The sequence below is a fragment of the Clarias gariepinus genome, chromosome 5, assembly GCF_024256425.1.
Source record: "Clarias gariepinus isolate MV-2021 ecotype Netherlands chromosome 5, CGAR_prim_01v2, whole genome shotgun sequence".
Classification (NCBI taxonomy): Eukaryota; Metazoa; Chordata; class Actinopteri; order Siluriformes; family Clariidae; genus Clarias; species Clarias gariepinus.
In genome coordinates, this window is record NC_071104.1 from 8,844,413 (window position 1) to 8,867,337 (window position 22,925).

A 22,925-nucleotide genomic window follows, 5' to 3' on the forward strand; every position below is an offset into this window, starting at 1 on the left:
GTTTTTGGTTGGTTGCGATTTTATTATTATTTTTTATACTTCATAACCTTTTGTTATAGACAGAAAATCCTAATACACTAAAATAGAACTGAATTGAACTGACAGTCTACATATGAGTTTCCAGGATACATATACTGTAGCTAGAGATATCCATGTCCGCTCTATGAGACCGTTAGTTTGTGTGTGAGATATAGAGTAAGTAGAAAGTAGTTAATGCTGATGGCTGATGTGACTGCAGATCTTTAAATGTTTCAACACACCAGATGGAACTCTGAATGGACTTCATTTTTTTTCCATTGAGACCATTTAGGAAACATGATCACTTCCTCTTCTTCTAGCTGACAGTTTCACACCAAGTTTTTTGACTGTGAACAAAATACGGAAGCCTGTGTTACTATATTTAAACAAATAATTTTATAACATGCTAATTTTGTTTGAATTATTTAATGATATAAGCATTTCTATTCTTTACAGTCGTTTTTCCAAGCTGTGATTTATAAATGGGGTCGTGAGAGAAATACTTAATGTTTTCTTTTGTTGTAATTTATTTTCCATAATAATAAAAGCAATATATCTGACTGTTTTTTTTTTTCTATCTGACTTTAAACTTTGTGTTTAAGTGGTCTCCGTTCATGATTGTTTTCCAATCACATTTCATTTTTACAAAGGTAATGGTGTTGATAGATTCTTAACCTCAGTCCAGTTATTTAAACTCTTCTAAGTTGTTTTCATTTTTCACAGCCTAATAATTTGTATGAAAATGCTTTTTTTTTTCCCAGACAGTGTATTAAAATGCAAGTGAATTTTTTTTTCTTTGTTATAATTATTATAATTTATATATTATAATTTTTTTGAATAACTAAAACTAATGAAATATTTAGTTCAAGACTAAAATCCACTTTTTTCTCTTTTTTTTTTTTTTTTGCTTACAGCTACTCCATATCCAGGAGGATTTAAGTGTTTTACGTGTGAAAACGCAGTTGACAATTATGAGTGTAATCGCTGGGCTCTGGATCTGTACTGCCCGAAAGGTAAGACCAACCGGCTCCAGCTGTCCCATAAAGTGTAGTTTGAATTATTACATTTTGTGCAGATATTAGGAATAATCTCTGTTTAGATATGATACGTTGGTCGTGTTGTAAATCTGAATAATCCCTCATGACCAGCACGTCTAGTCAGAACCAGACAGTATATATCCAAGTAATCATGAAGTACAGTGTATACAGTAAATATACACCTCTTCTTCTTCTTTCTCAACTTTATGACTTGGTTGGTTTTCGACAGTCTTGGTTCCAGAGAAAGCAGATGATTCATAGCACACTGTTCATGACTTAATCTCATCGTCCATCTTTTATATTGCACCTTCTTTCTTGTTTTAAATAATGAGTCTTAACATGTTACCTTGAAATATGGCTGATCTTTAGTAGAAATGCTGAAAATGTTGTTATTTTTGTGCGTAATGTTGTGTTTTTTCCCCCCCCTTTTCATTGTAGAGACGAAATATTGTTATACACATCATAAGCTGGACTGGAGCGGAAACACGGTGTCCGTAACTAAACGCTGTGTCTCACTGGAGGACTGTCTCACTACAGGCTGCACTGACATGGACCCTGAGGGATTTAGGGTATGTCCCTGTAAACATTTTGATTTAACTTTATATAAGAATCCAAACTTGCATTTCCAGGGTCCGGGTTTGATTCCCACTTTTGTATGTTCTCCCTGTGTTTGGTGGGTTTCCTCCGGGTACTCCGGTTTCCTCCCACAATCCATGCAGGTTGGGTTCACCCCAGTTAGTGTGTGAATGTTGACCAGAGGTCTTACCACAGTCTCTAGTATTTACTACAGAGTTTTCTAGATAGTCGGCTGGATGGACTGAAAGATAGACGTCTGCACCATGTCCATTACCGAAGCATGAAGGATACAATGCAGTTCTCGACCACTTTACGCTAATCTTTAACTCTTTGCTGAGTGACTTCACTCCAAAAAAGCGAGACGTTTGTTAAACTATCTGCCCACAGCATACACCCTGCTTAATCTATGCTGAAAGCTCCGCTTCTCCCAGTCACCATCACTCATTGTGTAGCTTATCTCTCTGCTCTTACTGCAGCCCAGGAGGATTGAACAAAGAAAAGGAAAATGACAGAACAGTAGACAGACTAGGTATTTCCCCAAATTTTAAAGTGGTAAAGTAGCCAGATGAAGGTCAGCGCTGAGTGGCTTTTCGTTTCATTACTAAGGATCTCAGTACTAACAAGACATCAGCCAGTTAAAGACTTTTTAGCTTGTATATACTGATAATCAACCAAGGAACACACTACACATAAATGGATAGACCAGTGTAAGAACTGTGAATCACAGGTACAGTAGACAAGTCGATTTGATTCAAATTGATTTTTGTACATTTGATTTTACTATTACTATTTTTTGTTTTTTTTTGTCTAATTTTGTCACAAACAGCTATATTTCTAGCTGTTTTTAGGGAATTAAAAACTACTAAAAGTATCAATTATGCATTAAACAATGTGTGTCTTGACTTATACAAAGCAAGCCCCTTTGTTTTGTTTTTTTTCTACACCACACTCCAGTTCAGCAGGTGGAGGTTTTGCATCAGCCACCCATTAAAACAAATTGAAGAAGAAGGAGCGATACTGACTTATTTATGGAAAGTGGAAGCAGTTTCTATTTTATGCAAAAACTAAAAGTTTTTTTTTTTAACTGTCCTTTACTGTAGATCATTTGAAATTTTACCGAAATAATTAAAAAGGTGTGATTCTATTAAAACTTAAAAACTGACACATCGATTTATTTGATTGGATCCAATCCATCAACAAAAGAGCACCGCTCCAATCGTCCAATAACTCCATGATGGCATCACCTACGTAAATAATTTAAAAAAAGCTTTAATTTTAAAAATAATAACAGCTGCTTTCAAAAGAAATATTTTACTTGTTTGTTTTCTTCTACAATCTTAAGAGCTGGTTAACATTACTATTACTGTTTTTGGGAAATAGATCTGCATCAAGCTAATCTTTTAATTTGATTCAGAATCAATTTACACATTTTATATCGTTTAAGCTCATGAATTTATTGAAAATCATGTACAAATGTTTTTAAAAAAACGTACTTGTGTTTTACAAGAGTATTGCTTTTTCTGTTTTATGGGCAGTTGGTGAAATATTGCTAGTTACTTGACAGGGGTTTGGATTTTGGCAGGAAAAAAAGGACCACAAGTTGCTCAGCATTTCAATGCTTATTAGATGCTTGGAAACCTGTAAGTAACATTGCAGCTTGAGACAAATCCGACAATAAACATTAGTGCTACTGAAACGAATCGATCCTCATATTCATTCTAAGGGTCTACCTACAGGACTCGCACACCTGTCCAATTGTTTTAACACAAATATCTAATACGCCTGTAAGGGGCGGCAACTTTATGTTCGTATTTAGGCATGTAGACATCAATCATGTGGAGGAATGGGAGATTTGTATTCTTCCCTATGCTTGTTCATCTCTTGAATCTGTTTTCTCTTCCCTAATTCCTCTGTACAGGTGTGTGTTTCCTGTTGTGAGGGAAACATCTGTAACATGCCCCTACCTCGAAATGAAACGGACGCCATCTTCGCCACCACGTCACCCCTGAACGGCAGCGATCGTGCAGCTCTGGGTCACACGCTGCTTCTTTCCTTCATCCTCATCCTCTTCTTCAGTCATGGCTGATACTTTCATGTGCACCGCTTCTTAACGCAAGACTAGCGCATCTGGATCTAAACTTCAGATATAACAATAAGACAACTGTTCAGTTGCTGTAAAGTCACACACTCGTGATTGATGATGTGGCAGCATGGATAAGTGTTGGGCGTCATGGAGATCCTCAAGGAATATATAAGCACTAGTCATTTAACTAAAAGCTTCAATGCATGTTATGTTACTGATAACAAATCATAATGGGTTCTTTTCAAGCTGAAAAAGAACATGAGGTTAAGAAACAGTCGAACGAACAGCGGTTTATGCATTAACACTAGCAATTAAAAAAAAAAACACTGTGGCTGGATCGATTTTTACGATCAAACTTCTGCAAATTAAGTGTAATGTTTGCATTTATTTTTCATTGTTTTATCAGCTGTTCAACTGCTTTCTTTTACTTCATGTGTATCATGTGTGTGTATATATAAGAAATCATTTTTGTATTAAAGTAAACTTTTTAGAAGGACATCCCTCATTCTAAAAATAAAGCTCAGGCTTCATGAACATCCTAATCCATAGACCTTCACCTTTGATCACTTTAAAGATGTGGAGGAAAGCGGAAAAGTATCCTGAGATCGCATTTTTTTACGGTTTAATGGAAACCAAACATTTTGTGCCATGAATTATAATTTTTAGACACGTATTTATTTATTTCTTGTGTACATTTATGGCAGGATGGAAGGAAAGTATATAGAATATACACTATACACACACATATAAATATAATATATACACTAAAGCACAATATATACAGTATATAGAGGATTACAGCAGTGGTTTGAAAAGAGATGTGTAGTGCATGGTATGTTAAAAAAAAAAAAAAAAAGAAACCCACAAACGTTTTTTGATCAGTGATCATTTAAAACCTTAGTGATCTGCAGTTATTTATCATTTTGCTCTCACGTGATTTTTTTTTTTTAATTCTAAAGCACTTACTACTTGTACAGATGCATGTGTACGACACGAGATACGCATCCACAACTGTATAGTCTTTGTGCCGATTTTTTTTTTAACTGTTTGTTAAGCCACTGGTGGCTCATGTGGTGTAAATATGGTGTCTGTATGCGGACCTTTTACCTTTTGTGTCTGGCAATTTTTTTTTATTTTTTATCCATGTTAGACATTATTCTCCTGAAGGCTATTAATGATACTGTGACATGCTACTACAGTAGTTCAACGCTTTGTCTGTGAAGTAGTCATTTAAAAAAAAAAAAAAAAAAAACCTTGCAGTGTTTGCAACTTCCAGTGTTAGTGTTATAATTCCTTGTGAATTTGTTTAACTGCCCAGGACTGGAAAGAATTGATTTCCTTTCAGAATATAGAGGCCAAGCTTGAAGTGCTTTTTTTCTTCTTTTTCTTTTCTCCATAAACAGCAATCAAAAAGGCATTCTAACAGAAGGGCTAACTCAATCCCGCGTGTCTCCAGTGTCGCTCAGGTACCGTAGAAGAAGACCGTGCTAGTTCCACATGAGTGTGCCTAACAGAAAAACACTCCAGGACCCAAATATTGTGCATGAAATATTGTCACATTCTATGTGCTAGGTTATATGCCAAGTTTGTAACTTAAAAAAAAATAAAAACTTTTTTGTAAATGGTTGTGTATATACTTTTGAATATATTAAAAAAGAATAATAATTCTTAAGTTGTCGTTACTTCATTCCTGATGCTGCATGTTAAAAAAAGAAAAAAGAACAACTAAGAATTAAGCTTTAATCAGAATCATTGGAAAAGCTACACTATATGGGGGGAAAAAATGCCACTTTTCTTGGAAGGGTGTCCCAAGATGTTGGAGTGTTTCTATGGGAATTTGTGTCTCTTCATTCTGTAGAGTATTTATGAGGTCAGGCACTGATGTTGGACGAGAAGGTCTGGCTCGCAATCTCCGTTCCAGATCATTCCAAAGGTGCTGGATGAGGTTGAGTCCACAGGGCTCTGTGTTAAGGCCAGTCAAGTTTTTCTACACCGAACTCATTAAACCATGTCTTTATAGCCGTTGCTTACTTTTGTCCATATAGCGTACTTGATCAGTTGAGTCTCGTTGTCCTCCATCATAATGAAGCCTTTTGCGGCTTCCCATTCAGTCTTTCTGTCCACATACAGTACTAATATTTTTCTCATCTACACATTATGGAGTGAATACATTTGTCTTCAGATTTTCGAGCTCTGAAAAGCTCTCCCTTTTCCTGGTGCTAAGATTAGGTCAGCTATTTTGACCTAGACTAAGATATACATAGGAAAAAACCAGCAGCGTGTTAGTTTAGCAGTCTGCGTCTGCGTTATCTCTTAGACCTTTTTGCGAGAAAGAAAACATAGTTGCCCAGATTTGCCCCGACCTCTCTTCCTGCTCTGGGTTTGCAGGATAACAATTATGATGAAGCTTAAGAGCAGAGTGGGTTTGCTGAAATCAATCAAGCTGACGTATTACTAATAGCACCGCACATTTGAATTCACAAATTTGATCGGTTAGAAGGTTTAATATTATTAAATCTAGAACATTTTTTTTTCGTCTTTTACAAATAATACAATTTTAAATATGTTTGGGGCAAATGGGAAAACGAGCCACCTGCAAACTTTCAGGTTGTCCTTGCAGAAGATAAGTCAAATCGTGAACTGATCTTTGGACAGGTTTAAGCCTCGTTTCATGTCCTGGAAGATTTACAAGGAAAAAATTTTAATTGCTTAAAAATAGCCAATGGTGGACCATGACCCCTGCCTAAAGTCTGGGGTCAAAGGTGAGACCCTAATGCCATTTGTGATCAGGTTAAAATATGAAGTCTACTTAGTTCAGTCATGGAGTGTCCTGTTACGATCTAACTGAGACTCAGAGCCTGGGTGTTCAACAGGTCCTAAAACCACTGTTAAACAAGAGAAAGAGCTGATGCGCTGGAAGAACAACTTACAAACCAACAGATCATATGAGAACTTGTAACCTACCCATCGTACCTTAAATAAACTTGTTGTAATAACCTTTTCACCCTCAAACTGCTGACAGTGCCTGATCTACATCCACTTGCATCACCATCACCAACCCTAATCCTGTTTCTTAAGTAGAAGTTTCCTGCCAGTTGAAAGTCAAATTTCCTTGCTTTTCAGCCGAGCAGTAACATGATTTTAATGATCTTGACCTGCTGCATGGCGGGACTTCAGGTACCCCATCTGGAGTCCAAAGAATGACCCTTATTGTCTGGTGCCGTGGTTGTGTATCCTGTTCGTTATTTCCATGCTGAGGTTTTAAGTACTGCTGCGGCACAGTTCGAAGAGAGACTGACCAAAGATGGAAACATTCACAAGCTGCCTTTTTTTTTTTCTGTGGGAAAATATCACCCGACTGCCTTTAGGACAAACATAGGTGTATTTGTGATGGTATACGAGTATGGATGTCAAATCCGGTGGTCTTTGCCAAACAGTGTACATTTGATTTCTTTGCTCTTACACACCTGATCCTAAGACGCTGAGCCCTTATTAATCCGGGACAGGTGTGTTTGAACAGGGAAATCAACTGTTACACTGTGAAGACTGCACTGGGATACGGTTCGAAACTACTCCCTTGATGACTATAAGCAGTACAAGACTTTAGATTGGTGATGATTGGTCATGCCGCTGTACAACAATCATTTTTTTAAATGGAATTTTGGTCTTTTATGTGTGATAACTATTTGTTAAAGACTATTATTGTCAAGGACAATTTTGAAAAGGGAAAGGCCAGTATGTAACCCTGCTAAAACCATCCTAACAATTGTGTATTTGGGTAAATCTAGACATTTCGTGACCCTTATCAGTGTGGGAAGTTAAAGGGTGGAGGAGACTCAGACAGTGTGAGGGATCCAGACAGAGCATGAGGTAAGTGTGAAAGTGATTTTCAATGATTTCCAAAGAAAAACTAAGTGCCCTATAGTGTCTCATTTGAGCATTTGAAGAAGTACCTGATGGAGAGTGGGTGAGATGAAGAATCACATTTGTATGTGAACGATGGAACATGCTACAATCTGACATGCTATATGTCAGACCAAAAACAAGCTATGATAGCTAAGACTCTTTTCGAAGGACCCCTATGATCAAATTGGGTTGAGATATACACTATATGGACAAATGACATTGTACAAAAATACATATACTTCAATATGGAGTTGGTCCCCCTTTTGCAGATATAGCAGCTTCCAGCTTCTTGGAAGGCTGTCCACACGATTTTGGAGTGTTTCCGTGGGAATTTGTGTCTATTCATTCTGTAGAACATTTATGAGGTCAGGCACTGATGTTGGACGAGAAGGCTTGGCTCGCAATCTCCGTTCCAGTTCATCCCAAAGGTGCTCGATGGGGTTGAGGTCACAGGGCTCTGTGTTAGGGCCAGTCAAGTTCTTCCACACCGAACTCATCAAACATGCTTTTCTAGTCATTTCTTTGTGTACTGGGACACAGTCATGTTGGAATAGAAAAGGGCCTTCCCCAAACTGTTGTCACAAAGTTGGAAGCACAGCATTGTCCAAGATGTCTTGGTATGCTGAAGCATTAAGATTGCCCTTCACTGGGGATAAGAAGCCTGATTGATTGAAACACCTGCATTCAATAATTACAAATCATTTTTTCCATGTAGTGTAGATAAAACCATTCCTATTACAACAAACATTCTCAGCATCAGTAGCTCCACTATAATGAAATAGAAGATGTTTGGAACCACTAACACCTCGAGTTCACTGTTCAGTCAAACCTAATAACCTGGCTAGCAGGTTTCTGGTCAACCTAGGAAGTAGCCAAGTCCCCAATGTCCACATCAATAAATCTTAGCAAGTCCTCAGCGCAGAAGGGGAAACCTACTGAAAAGTCAACCACCTCAGAAATACTCGGTTATATAGACAGAAACAACAGTTAAATGATTCTCTGGTCTGGTGGGAACTCACTTTATCATACGATTGTTGTGGTGAAGAATGGTGGTGGCAGCATCATTCTATGGGACTGCTTCACATCGGTAAGGGCAGAATTACGGGAGGAAGGAATACAGCCTCACCTTTTAACATAACAACCAAACGCGTACAGCCAAGAAGACAACACCAGTCTACGCCACTGAAAGCCCTTACGTGACGGAGCCAAATCCCAAAACATGAACCAAATAAAGAGACCTGAAGATCTTAACTCACAGTTGCTTTCTACTTAATATGACTGAACTTTCAAGGATCAGCCAGGAACTTACCCAAGTACTACTTTTTGTAGTTTATAACAAATAATGGTTTTACAGTACCAGTAACATATAACAAAATGACATTGTGTTAGGTTTTAAAGTGCTTTCTCTAAACATCACCCTGCTCTCTTCAATGACTCAAAGCAGTTCCGGGCGTCCCTTGTTTGTGCGCTCTAATCCACTCTTTTTAATTGAGAGAAATTCTTGCAAGTGAATGAGAGCGCTAACAGGATTATCAAGCAGATCACACACAGCTGAATGGAAAGGTTGCCCAGGTCATGGTGAAGGCCTGGATTATGCTCAAGACTGCTGGGAAGGATCAAGACAGAATGCCAGGCTGTTCTACATAGACCTCTGCTCTCCTGCACTGCATGGGTGATGCATTCTCATTACTAAATCAGGGACTAAATGGGTTGTAGAGATTAAAAAGAGATAACCTTTTTAAAAACAATATGCGGCAAAATATACAGTACTGAAACTCGCGGATCGCAGATGCGCATGTTAATTCGTCGATGGGGCATAGCGCCAGACATGCGAGTTTCCATTAGGGAAAAGGAAGTTGTGTTGTGCAGTTGCTGGAAAGGGGTCTCATGATGGAGGAAAAAGTATTTATAGTTAAGTATTATTTCTGCTCATACAAGTTCCTTCCCATACTCGTCCCATGGACTTGCATTTAATATGCTTTTTTTTCCTCTGGGTTCTCCAGTTTCCTCACACAGTCCAAAGACATGCAGATTAGGCAAACAGCATTTCCAAGTGGAGGTTCTACCATGGTTGTACAAATGGGCATAAATTCATTGGCCTCCACGGTCCCTAGTTGGTCTACAGAGGTTTATGGATGGATGGATGGATGGATGGATGGATGGATGGATGGATCCCTATCCTAACATTCTTGCTAATGACCACCAAAAGGTAACCTAGGCAAAGTTGGCTCAAACCTTCTACAAGCAAGAGCACATCTTTCAAGTCCTGTGTCCTTGACAATTCACATGACGTAGCTTTCAACCAAATCTCCAGCGCAACTTGTGTCTGAATCTTTGTATGAATTTGTATTCATGTACACAGAACAACACTATAATAATAATTTCTGGTCTTTAAGTTATACGATACTGTGCAAAAGTCTTGACCCCCCCCCCCCTTCACATGGCTGCCCAGAGCCTAAAATACAATTTTTAAATGGATTGTTTATGTAAAAACCACAGCAGGGACCTCATTTCCCCTCTCGTCTGTTCCAACCGATCAGCATTCAGCATCACCAGTATACTAATCACGTCCTGAACATCTGCCCCTGTTACTCACTGGTTCATGTCTTAAGTTGGCTGTTTTTATGTTTGAATGATTCATAGTCCACTGGAAAAAAACAAAAAAAACATTGGAAGCAAAATATGAAGAAATAAATCAGGAGGAATTTTGTACAATACTGTCCATCAAGTCTGACATGCAGGGTTCAGGAATTTGGCCTACAGTGAAAATGGAAAAGCCCTTCCTAGCTATTTACACATCACTGGTTAAACTATGATAAAGGGCAGAAACAATACTATCCACCCGCCCAAGAACAACAGGGGCTGGCACTCCGGATTCACAGTGTGCCAGTCAATCCGAGCTGCTCAGTGTTGAGTTATGTCTATGTTCCATTGTTCGGAGCGGACCTGTGACACCAGGTTTTCCTGTTCATGCCGGCATATCCTGACGCTGAATTGACTGAGTAATGTCAATTCAGCTACCTAAAAAATTGTGCAGAATAGACACAATAATGCACAAGATAGAGAGCACCTTTTAACATGAAGCTATTCAATACAGCTGGAGCTACAGGACTATCCGAGCTGGTGTTAAAAAAAAAATCTACATATCCACATTTGATTTTAGAGAATTTAACTACGCTATGTTTTTATGTTTTAGATCAGGTGTGAATGTATGCAAGGCGGAAGCATTAAATATTTTAAGCATTAAGCATTTCCTGATTATGTACATGTATGCACATTGTTGTTCTTCATGCATTTCTTAATACTTAATTAGTTTTAAATCAACCCCAAAATAAAGTAAATATCAATTCTTTTGCAGGTGATCCCTGAAGATTATCTCTATAAAGCTGAACTTGTGAATTATTTAGCACTCGTACAGGCTAACAAGCAGGGTGCCTGACCTAGATCTCTAACCTCAATTAAAAATGGATGACTCCTGTTTCTTATGTGTGCTAAATTATTCAGGCAGAAGTGTGAATGCATTAGAAGAAGAGGCGTGCGGTCTTGGGGATCTTCCTCCAGCACTCATTTTACACACCCCAACCCCGTTAGTCACAGATTCGAAAAGGATCAGAGTGTTTGGAAAGGTTGAAACGGTGCTTCATGAGGACGGACGCACCTCAGGCGCTATAAAGACTTTGGCCATAAGGATTTTGGTACTCCAGGGAATATTTGAGACTATATTTATCTCTGTTCCTGATAAAGTTAAAGACATTAAGGGAATGTTCTTAAACAGATCAAATCAAAACTAACACTCGTATCTCGGGATTATATTGGTGTCGTTTCAAAACCTAGGAAAGGTCTCCGACACCACACTTCCATTTATTATAGTGTGCACTATTCACTGTAACACCCATACGATGGGTTCTTTATATGGCTGGTGAATCAATGGAGAATAAGTGAGTCAAAAAATATTTGCACTTCTTATCAGTCTTATCTTTTGTAACTGCCAAACTCCAAAAATGGGACGCCCCACTTAAATGAGGAAATACGAAAGCTGACATGTTGACATCGACAAAGTGTATTGAAAAGCAAGGAGATTATGTCAAGAAATTATCATGTAGAATGATGAAAATGATTACTTTTCAGAAACTTAATAATAATAATAATAATAATAATGATAATAATAATACAATCTACAGCCAGAGTGTAGATGATTTTTGACTCACTTTTGTAGTTTGGCATGAAATTAAACATTTGCTTATACCAAAAAGTCTGTGATTTGGAGTACTATGTATCTAATGCAGGTATGTTCATAATCATCTACGGTCACATTTTCAGTCAAAATGAATAAATAAATAAATTCCCCTTGATTTTCCTGAAGCAGCACACTGGTTATTGATTTCCTGTCTAAACCAGACCTACTTTCTATTTTAATGCCAGACAAACAGAGGTGCCTTTATATGGCCATGCAGTGTTGTTGGGCCCTGATCCAAATCATGATGACAAAACAACTACATGATCACGTTATTTAGCTTTTCAGCCATAAATCCATTGGCTAATACCTCCGTGACGAGTGGCACTGCCAGTTATTAGGTCTCTACTTCATCCAAAAGTGGACAAAGTCTGGAAGAATAAGATCTCAATCAGAGCATTTTAGGCACTCCTTCAAGTTATTTTTAACCTTTTCATGGGATCCTACATTGTTTTCATTCTCAATCTATTCCTTCTAACATGCAACCCCTATGAGCGTAAAAACCCACAGTGATTTAAAGGTGAAGATAATGTTCGGCTAGACAAAGCAAAAAGTGCTTCTACACCATAACCACAGAATCAAATCTTTATTCCTTCCTAGGATGCATCTAAAGAAAAGACAGAGAAATATCAGCTTGTTGTAGAGTAACTGTAACTATTATAGCCAAAATGGCAACAAAAATTAATTACATGTCATATTTCCTAATAAAGTTTTTATTACTCTTGAAGATGCAAGTGTGAGGAATAGGAGACGGCTAGGTAAATAATAATAATAATCATAATAATAATAATATAAGGGTACAAAATGGACTTAGAAAGCAAACACGACTTCTTTCGTTGTTATTATTGACACCTTTGTTGATTCCTTTTCTAGGTTTAATGTGAAGTTGCACCTATCAAACTAAAAACATTATGCATCAAGTAGTTCGCTTGCATTCAATGTTGATTATATCAAGGCCACAGTAACGAGAGTAAAGACTTCCTTTATTTCTCTGTATAATCTCCTGCTACACTATTGCTCTTATCCCAGTGTTTAGTGCTTGTGCTTGGATACCATCAAGGTAGAAAGTTTTCTCAGTACACCGTAGCCATGTTCAGACTACCTACTTCACATCTGGAATGCTGGCCTCCCAGGAACTCCTTGAATGCCCCAAACATGTGGTAATGACTTGGAGTGAGGTCAGGACTGTACAGGGAATGTGGCAATAACTCCCTGTAATGTACAAGGTGGTGTTGGTGAGAGATTGTGTGTACAGTTACCAGAAAAGGGCGCATCTCTTCTGCAATGTTACCCATTGATTTTGAAAGATAGGGAATGACAGCAGTGGGCTCTGAGCCATTCATTCAAAATGATTGCATCTCAAATGTCAGACTGTCATCAGTTATCAAACTTCTCAGTTTGACTTGAACGCACCTTGTAAAGTTGTAAAGTGATGGTTTACTAAATTGTAGGAAGATAAAATGCAAACATCTGTTTACAGAGGCGGTTTAGGTCTGCTTTACTGATTGTAAAGTAGTAGAGACTTCCTTTAGAGGTTAAGTAAACGTATCCCAGAGTTTAGAGCGATCGGAGTCCATCTGCCGATCGAGACCATTTGGGGTTAATAAATGCTAATAATGCACAAGCAGCTGCTCCTCTCAGACAAAAGCCCCAACACTGATGACCTCGGTTGGCCTCGGGGCTAATCAGGTTTTTGGACACTGTGTGTGTGTGTGTTGGGAGGTTAGAAAACCCAGAACACATGAAAACATAATAATGTTTGGAAGTTTGTTTTAAAAGTGATCACACTTTGGAAGTTGATGTACTAATGTGTAGAGTACTGACAAACACAAATCCCAAGAAAGAGAAGAGCATGACAATAAACCCAAACAAGTAAATTGAACCAGTTTATTACTTTTTAGTTAAATACAGAATAATATTATATGACACTTCACATGGACATAACCAAAGCAAACTTGTAAGGAAAATTTGCTGGAACATTTTTATGAGAGGATCTTGGTTGTATAAAAAGCAAGTGCTCATTGTTGTGTCTGACAGAAATTATTTGTAGTGTGTAGACTATAACACAAATACTGTAAATCAATAGACTTATTATAATCAAATACCAATATACACACACAGAGTCAGGCAAAAAATAAAAAAATAAACAATTCCGGAAATTAAAAACTTTTAATATAATATAAATATTTAAATAATAAACGTATTGCTATATATAATATTAAATGAATATAATATACTATAATTTATTATTATACTATATTTCTTTTCCTGGAGTGTGTATAAATTCTTTTTTGCTGACTCTGTGTGTGTCATTTTTGTATATTAAATGTCTATAGCTTGTTACCCAAAATCACTTCTCAAGGTATGATCTCTTTTACACCCATATATACTGGCCATTTTAATTAAATGTATAATAAACTATAATGCTCTTATTCCTATTACTAAATAAAGTGGTACCTCAGCATATGAACGCCTCCCCTTGAGAAATTCCGCCCTAAAAAACTGAAACTTTGCAAAAAATTGCAATTTGTGCAAACCTCTGTGGGCTGCTTGAAACTTGTTTGCATCAGTGGAAAGCCAAGTGAAGCGAGAACATTTTATTAATTTTTTTTTTTTGCATTTTGTGAAAGATTTAGTGAAGCACCGTGGGTCTCAACAATGTTAGCAAGGATGGTAGCAAGGCAGTTTCAGTTTAGTTTTTAAAGCAGCTGGTGCCAAGAGTATTCATAAAATAAGGTTTAGTGAGGTTTAATGTCTATTCATCTCATATATATATATATATATGCATTTTCTAAATGCTTTGATTGCTTTTATATGCAAACAAAATGATTAAATAATGTTTAAATTTTGTAATATGGGTCATATATTTTGGTTATATAAATTCCTATGCCGAGGTAACGCTGTACTAGGAAAACATCCTACATAATAATAAAAAAAAAGGCATTATGGATACATAGATTTTTTTTCCCCGCCTTAAATCCAAAAATCAGACAGCAAAGTTCCTACACTTTGCCATATTCATTTACCAAAATAAATAGCACCCCATAGGGATTACAGAAAATGAATCTGAGAAGGAAATGAAATACTAATCTATTTGTGCGACTGATAAGATGTGATTGTGTTCACTCTGAAAACAGAGCATGAAAACCTGATAAACCCCTAGTTGTTCTTGGATTTTTGGGATAGTGAGTGCTCGACACGTTAATTCCCTTGCAGCTTCTTCATGACGTGGCTGTTGGGCGGGGCGTTGGTGAAAAGGCTTCCTACGAACACGTGCGTGCCCCACAGAGAGTGACGGATCACTTTGCAGCATCCCAGGTCTTCGATCTGGAAACCCAGGTGGCGGTAGCGTTCGTCTGTTTCGAACAGCGTGTTGTTGGTGTAGCAGCCGAAGAACTGCACAAGGAGGGGGGAGGTTAGAGATCGAAAACCTTTGAGCAGGAAATCTAAGCTTGCAGCATCAAAAAAATTTAAACGTTTTTTTCAATATTTAATTTCAAAAGTAAACCTCTCATTCTAAATTATTTTCAAGTAAATTTAAATCACAAGTTTTTCACTTGACATTTTCTCACCCGACACAACAATACAGATAAGCTAAAGGCTGATATTAAAACAACCTGGTCTTTAATAACGCCTCAGCAAAATTACAGGCTGATCACCTTCATGCAGAATTGATGGAATTATTCATGCTAAAGAAGTCCCAACCAAATAATAAGTGCATAAATTATTATTATTTTTTTTTAATTTATGTATTGTAACTTAATATATATTATCTTAGAAAATTTTTCAGTATTTCAATACTGGAGTTGTGATTTCCATGAGCTTTGAGCTCAAAGCTCCAAATTAAAATTAATATTCCACTTTACATGTAATGAATATAAAGCACAGAGTTTAAATTTATGAATTAAATTACAATAAAAATATTTTTTTCTACAATATTCTAACTTCTAATGCGCATTTACATTTTAAATAAGAGTTATTTTACATGCATTTAGTCTGCAGGATCTTTATTTAAAGTGACTTGCAAAAGAGATAGTTCAAGCAGATGCTACATTATAACACTGACTTAAAAACTTTTTTTTCAAGGTTTATCAGTTATAATTTTTAGGCTTCAATAATTAGGTAAACCTAACTGTCATAGTGAGCTTACCTTAATATTAGATTTCAATCGCCTGCATTAAATAATAAACTTCCCAAAGTGTATGTTTTTTTTATTTCAATTTTAAAGCTGTTTTTTTTAAATGTATAAATCTTAAAATCAAGAGAGTTCAGTAACGTAGTATAGTGTGGTGTGAACTCCTGATTATAAAGATCTTAATTATAAAGTAATAAACCTGCATTGATTTGAATACTGAGCAAAATAACTGTAATTATCTTTTCAGCCCCTGTTAATTCCACCTCAGTCTTACCGCGAGTCCAGATGACGGGTCGATAAAGTCGGCCCAAAAACCCTCAGCATGCAGCGCGTGGCAGATATCCTTTGCCCCTTCAATGAACTGCACACATCACACACAGCATTATATTAATCTTAACAAAGTCCTGATAAAATCCAGCAAACACTTTGGAATGTGCGTTATATGAAAAGTTAACTTCATTGGGTGGGAAATACCATGAAAGAGCAAATCGTCCAGTGACGTTTGGTAATCATGTCCATTAGAGCCAAGTTTTCTTGCCTAAATTCAGCCTAGGCAAGTTCACCATTGATTAATTGTTATTAATAAATTAAATATTGAATGCACCGTACTGAACATTTTGTATTTGAATAGGCTTGTTTATGAAGGACAAAAAGCATTTGACAGCCATAGTGTTTGACAGCCTTAATCTTTTTTACTTCTCAATTCTATTTCACTCACATGACTGAATATGTTCAGATGGTACAGTTTAGAAAAATGTGTGAAACTTGCAACATCTATTCAAAGTGTTCGGCATATTTTGTCCAAACTGCTGCACTCCATTCTAAGGATTAGTACGAACAAAGTAATGCGGATTCTGTATCGATGATCCTTGCATTTCCTAAACACGATGTCATTTAAAAATCTAGAATGTAAATAACGGATACTTCGTGATAATTAGGTAAAGACTGAATGTTGGGTCTGTGCTCTGGGGCTCTGGAGGTCACAAACTCCCTTTAGAGCATCTTTTGTGTGTTTTGTGTTTTAAATGGAATAGAATAATAATTTTTAATAGATCAAACAACACTGAAGAGTCGGTAACAACTCCTAGGAAGCTTATAACAGTGATTTAAATGTTAATAATGTTATACACACTTGAAAATCCACTGTTTAAGGAAATGCAAATAATCACCATCTCTAAATCTTTGAAAATTAACTGAAGATCTAGAATAGCAAGGAAATGTGATGAACAAACAGCAAAGTTTTTTTTTCTTTATTTGTTTTTTATCTTCTAAGCAGTTTTGTTCAGGAAGCAAATATGCGTGTGTGTGTGTGTGTGTGTGTGTGTGTCTTACAGTAGCCAGCAGTTGCTCTCTTTCCTGGTCCACCTTGTCAGACCAGGCGGTCATGTCGTTCTCCGTTCTCTGTGTTACAGTGAGCACCATCATACCGCTGGATGGAGCTTCAGGAAACATCAGCGCAAATTCTGTGTGGTTGAGAAAATGTCAAATGTCACGACGAGCAACACACTGGATGCCTTAACATTTCTCCCGATCCAATCACAGTTTTATTATAGAATTTTCATTTAGAATAAACTATAAAGATTTTTTATCGCCTCAGAGTTCCAGGAAAGGAGCAACATCTAGAAAAGCATAGAAACGTACTATTTTAAATAAAATGCATGAAATGATTATATCCTAAGACAACTCAATATTAAAATAATTAAAAAAAATCAAATCAATATTGAAAGAACTGGACAAGTACTAGTACTATGGGTTCAGTTTAATTTTTGTAGCAATTTAATTGCTACACAAATATCTGGCCTTCTATATAGTTCAAAAAGACAATGCAAACTTTTGAACGCCATTGTAAAGATAAATCGTGCTCCTTTACAGATAGTGGTGTATGCTGCCATCTAGTGGTGTAAAACTCACCTTTTTTCAGCAGCTCTGGACAGGACTGGATGGCACACTCCACTCTGGAGTGGTCAAAATACTGCTCCGCGCTGTCGACCTTGGGTGGTGACAGAGCCTCGGCGTCGTCCTGTGGATTGAACAGGTAAGTGTTTGTTTACCTGACCGAGCACCGTGACAACATAAAAGTTGTTGATAACTAGAGATGGAGGGGGGTTGGGGGATTTCAAATAAAATTGATTCAGTGATGTATTGTGATTCTTTTCTGTTAACATTCTAATGGACTTGTAAAACTGAAGAGAGAGTTCTTACCTGGAACTCGTTGATAAACTGTGCCAGGACGAACTCGTGCCTCTCGCTGTTAGACGGCGCCGTCAGGACATCCGGGAGTCTCGTGTGCACAGGGCCAGGCTTCTGCTCTGCTGCGCCTTCGATCTGCCCGGCAAATCCCACGTTACCTGGCAGCTGGAAGCGTTTATCCTGAGGACCGAACGGTCCCATGTTCTCATCCGGCCAGACCGTCCTCAGTCCTGGATCACAGAACAGGATAAGCTTTCACATGCTTTGATTCAAAAAAGCATTTTTTTAATCAAAGGGGAGTAGTCCTAGGGAGTAAAACTCACAACCTTCTGGACAGAACTGAAACAGTAGCACTCTACAGGACCTGTGTGTTCTGTTTCAGTCAACACAACTGGGTCAAAGGAATTCCCAGCAAGAGGAGCTTGTACAGCAACACTGTCCACTTAATACGACATGGCTTTAATCAAAAAGTGTTAAATCAATTAAATACTATCTTAGTGATGTAACTGTGACACAGATCTGAAACTTTGTATCTAGCAGAAGGGGGCGTGTCCAAATGAAGTCTTGCTTCGGGGAGCCTGTGTCGGTTCCCTGAGAGTTACATTCATAAATCAAGATTCAGGAAAACTTTTATTGTGCAATTCAAATTTTTACAATATATATGAAGAAGGAAAATGGACACTAAATCTTTTGGTTTATATTAATGACCTCGACTTATCTCATACACTCTAGTGCTATTGTATCTGGGTTGTTTTTTAATTCTCTCTTCTATTAAAGTTTTTTATTGTGCGTTTTAATCAATGATTTGTGGATTTAATCCTTAAAATTATCTGGTGGATTTATATGATCTGTTAGAATATTCCAAACAGTCAGGGACTTGTTACATGTAGTCATGTTTATAATTAAAAAGACTTTGCTGTTTGTTCTTCACATTTCCTTTCTATTCTAGATCTTTAGTTAATTTTCTAAGATTCAGACACGGTAATTATTATGTGCATAAACATTTCCTTAGATTTGTCCACTAGATGGCAGTACAACAAGCCCTTGAATGAAGCTTCATGAAATTTAACCATTTAGTGAAACTACTGGTTGGGAGAAGCCTTGACACCTTAAATGAGGCTTCACGTTACACGTTCACTACTATAGATGTTATAGATTAATTTATTCCACTATTAGCTTAATTTAAAACGAGAACACATTCAGCCAGGGTTTAGTGATCCTTAACTTTAGTTATCAGCTCGATCAAGGTCTCTTTTGGTTTGATATTTAAAAAAAAAAAAAAAGCAGAACACATTTTCATCCTACGTATTTGAATCTGAACACACTTACCTGCATCTGGTGAGGTGACGTTAACTTGACAGTCGCCTGAGAAACACCTGGTTCCTGCTATGCGCCGAACAAGAACGTGAAGCCCTGGCAGGTATGTAACCACCCTGGCTCTGCTACAGAGCGCCTGGTGAACAGAAAAAAGGGCAAATATTATACTGAACTTATCAAACAATTTTTCCACAAAACAGAGTGGAAGCTGATTTCAGTTGAGCATCACGTGAGGGTGGTTTGTGCTTTTGAAGAGATTAAGCAGCTGCAGTAGACGACTAAACATTATTCAGAGTTACTGTCTGATTGTACTGCATTTAGGGTGGCATGTCACCGTTCTAGAGTTCCAAAGTGGTGCTTTTCATGTTCGTTCAATAAATATGGGATTTCTTCAAGTTATTTGCACTTTGCATGAATGCGCACATCATCCATAACATTAAATCCATTAGCCCTAAAAACACCTGGGTTTTGGGTTATACTTGTGCCACCAGTGTGGCTCTGGCCTCTCAGGCATGGCTGTAGTGTTGGCAGTGGGCCCTTTAGGATGCTGTGGGTTGTGGAGTTGTTTGTCCGGGGTATCCCATGAGTGTTCGATCGGATTGCAATCTGGAGAGTTTGGAGTTCGGGTCGGTAGTCCTGGGCTCTTTGCCTGCTGAGCCCCATGTGTGGCAGGCTGTGGTGCACTTGGTGTTCTAATGCTTTTCTATCGTGTCCAGCATTGACTTTCTTTCTTGGCGATTTTGGTCCCCATAGACATTAGATAGAGCCTTGGATACCCATGACCCTGTTACCTGCTTACTGGTATATACAGGGCCATTAAAGGATCTGCCCCATTCTTGATTTTTTGTTGTCTATTTGTCACACTTAAATGATTCAGATCAATGTATTTTTCACATAGGGCCAAGTAGGTTTGAACATTTTTTCCACCTATTAAGTGAAATCATCATGTTAAAAACAGCACTTTGTATTTACTCGGATGATCATAGTATGTAACATAAAAATTAGTTTGATGATCTGAATCATTAAAGTGTGACAAATACGCTAATATAATAATAAAAAAAAAGATTCATGGCGGCGTAATAAATAATATTCAATTCATCTGGTGTTGTCAGTGTTATAATGATCAGTGTACATGTACAGTATGTGTTGCCTTTTTTGACGTGCCGTGTTTTTAGGCCTGGCTCAGCATCTACTGCAGGATAAAGCTCTTACTTAAGATAAATGAATTAAAGTACTGCACTTTTTTTGTAAAATACAAAAGCAAATGGGGGAAAAAAGACATGATGTTGGACTTGATTGAACTTACGCTGGCCATCCTGTTGGGCTTCTCCTTTTTATATCCCACCTGTGGATGAAAAGGCTCCATTATTAATAATGATTTGTTAGAACTCAGAGGTAAATCTACAAGCAAGCAGTATTTACAATGAACATGAACATCACTTCTAACTGATCTGTGGTCACACTGCAAGCTGTCTGTCCTTTTATTTACTCTCAGCCTGCACACTGGAGGATTCTGGGTAATACAAGCTGCTCCACAGCTGCTACAAATAGTTACCAGTATTGCTTGCATTTATTAAGCTGCTAAATTTACCTAAATAAATAAATAAAAAAGCTGGCATTTAAAGAATAAACAAATCACTAAGCTAAGTTGTAATACACACTTAATGCTAACTCACCAGCTAGCACACACACATAAACAACTTCCTTTACAACATGATTGTTACAGAATTCCTCGCGGAGATAATATAATGTCCGAGCTAAATCTCACTAAATATACGGAAAGAGTGTTTTATTCTCACCTGTATTGTTCCTGTGCAAGTTATTTATTTTTAAATAAAGATAACTGTTAGCGCCTCAAGGTTCTTGGGTCACCTTTTGATGACGTCACAACAGCGGCATGGAAGGGGACGTCTTTTCTTCGTCATTTTCATCTACAATAATCTGCGTTCCATTCCGAAGTACACTTCAAAGGCTGCTCCCTACTCGCTCCCTGCTCTGTTTGCAGTGTATGTCGGTGAAGGAAACTTCCTTCGACAAAACCACAATTCGGAACACCCTACGAAGTCACCAACACAGACGTCACTTCCTCTGTGCGTTACCATGGTAACATAAGCACCTCGAATATCTGTCGCTGTTGCTGTGGAAATGTCATACTATGAACTATTAAATATTGGTTATTTATTAAAACAAAAACTGATACAATTATAAAACATACTATTGGAACATGTATAACTTGTAAAAAAAGATTGATTAATAATAATAATTTAAAGATGTAAGTAAAGATGTAAATTTTACCGATTACTAGTCTATATATTACTAAGGATTTCTTGAATAAATTAAAATTTTAATTTTAGTGTCTTTTTAATATGATGTCGTCCTCGATAATAAATGATGATAATGAATATATAAATCCTTTTTCGAGCTCTATTTTTTTCTCAAGCTCCAGCGAGACACAATGGGAAATGTTTCATTCCCTTTTCCGGTGAAGTGAAGACCTGTGGTTCACTCGTTCCCTATACCGTTCGGACTGAACATTTTCGCTTCCTCCGGTTTGGAATCACACTTAACATGTCTGAACACCCTGTGAAGTATACTTCGCAGGGTACTGCAGGCCGATTGGAACGCACCTTTAGACGCCTCAGGTTTTTGGCGGCTGGCAACCAAGCTGGTAGGTGCATTGCCGCCACCTGCTGGACTGGAGTGGGACAAGAAAAAAAACAAACAAACCTTGAATTCTCTCAGTTTCATAAAAATATCAGGGTGTTACGCAGCCGTGACCAAAAGTTTTAAGAATCACACAAATATTAATTTTCACAAAGTCAGCTGCTTCAGTTTTTTTTTTGTTAGATGTTACTATGTTATACTGAAGTATAATTACAAGGATTTCATGAGTTTTAAAGGCTTATATTGACAATTACATTAGGTTTATGCAAAGAGTCATTACATAAACCTTTCATAAATGACATTGTAAAAAGCCACCATAAGCAACCACAGCATAGATTGGTAGCACTGTGGCCTCGCCTCTCCAGGGTCCAGGTTCGATTCTCGTCTCCGGTTTATGTCTATGGAGTTTGTTTATTCTCCTTGTGCTAGAAGGGTTTCCTCCTGGTACTCTGGTTTCCTCCCTCAGTCTAGACATGCAGATTAGGCTCATTTGCGTTCCCAAATTGCCCATAGTTGTGTGAATGTGCGTCTGATCGTTGTCGGATGTCCTACTGAGGTTGTGGAAATGGGAATAAATACACTGGTCCTCATTATTGGGCCACATTACACATTACACGTATTCTGATGCCGACCCATTTTCATATGTCATATGGCAGTTAGTCTGCTTCCACATTTTGTAAAGTAACAACCTGAACCCTGAATTATGTACTTACCTACACATCATAACTCTTTAGACTGGAATTATTTACGGAATATTTTTTACCG

General features: G+C 37.5%; 2 protein-coding genes across 2 annotated transcripts in view; one reads left to right on the plus strand and one right to left on the minus strand.

Annotated features, from left to right (window-relative positions):
• lypd6 (LY6/PLAUR domain containing 6) overlaps positions 1 to 5,322 on the plus strand; it is a 34,045-nt gene extending 28,723 nt beyond the window's left edge. Inside the window, exons 3-5 of the mRNA XM_053496876.1 lie at positions 933 to 1,031; positions 1,494 to 1,624; positions 3,550 to 5,322. Of these exons, the coding sequence (XP_053352851.1) occupies positions 933 to 1,031; positions 1,494 to 1,624; positions 3,550 to 3,717 (398 nt within the window). The 3' untranslated portion in view covers positions 3,718 to 5,322. The remainder of the gene's footprint in view (positions 1 to 932; positions 1,032 to 1,493; positions 1,625 to 3,549) is intronic.
• Positions 5,323 to 13,989: 8,667 nt separating this feature from the next.
• mmadhcb (metabolism of cobalamin associated Db) lies at positions 13,990 to 21,525 on the minus strand. Its single transcript, XM_053495845.1, has 8 exons — positions 21,296 to 21,525; positions 20,803 to 20,841; positions 19,509 to 19,632; positions 18,192 to 18,409; positions 17,901 to 18,009; positions 17,322 to 17,452; positions 16,264 to 16,350; positions 13,990 to 15,250 (listed from the first exon to the last, which is right to left on the minus strand). The coding sequence occupies exons 2-8, from the start codon at positions 20,809 to 20,811 to the stop codon at positions 15,056 to 15,058; spliced, it is 873 nt and encodes a 290-aa protein (XP_053351820.1). The 5' UTR covers positions 20,812 to 20,841; positions 21,296 to 21,525; the 3' UTR covers positions 13,990 to 15,055.
• Positions 21,526 to 22,925: the final 1,400 nt, after the last annotated feature.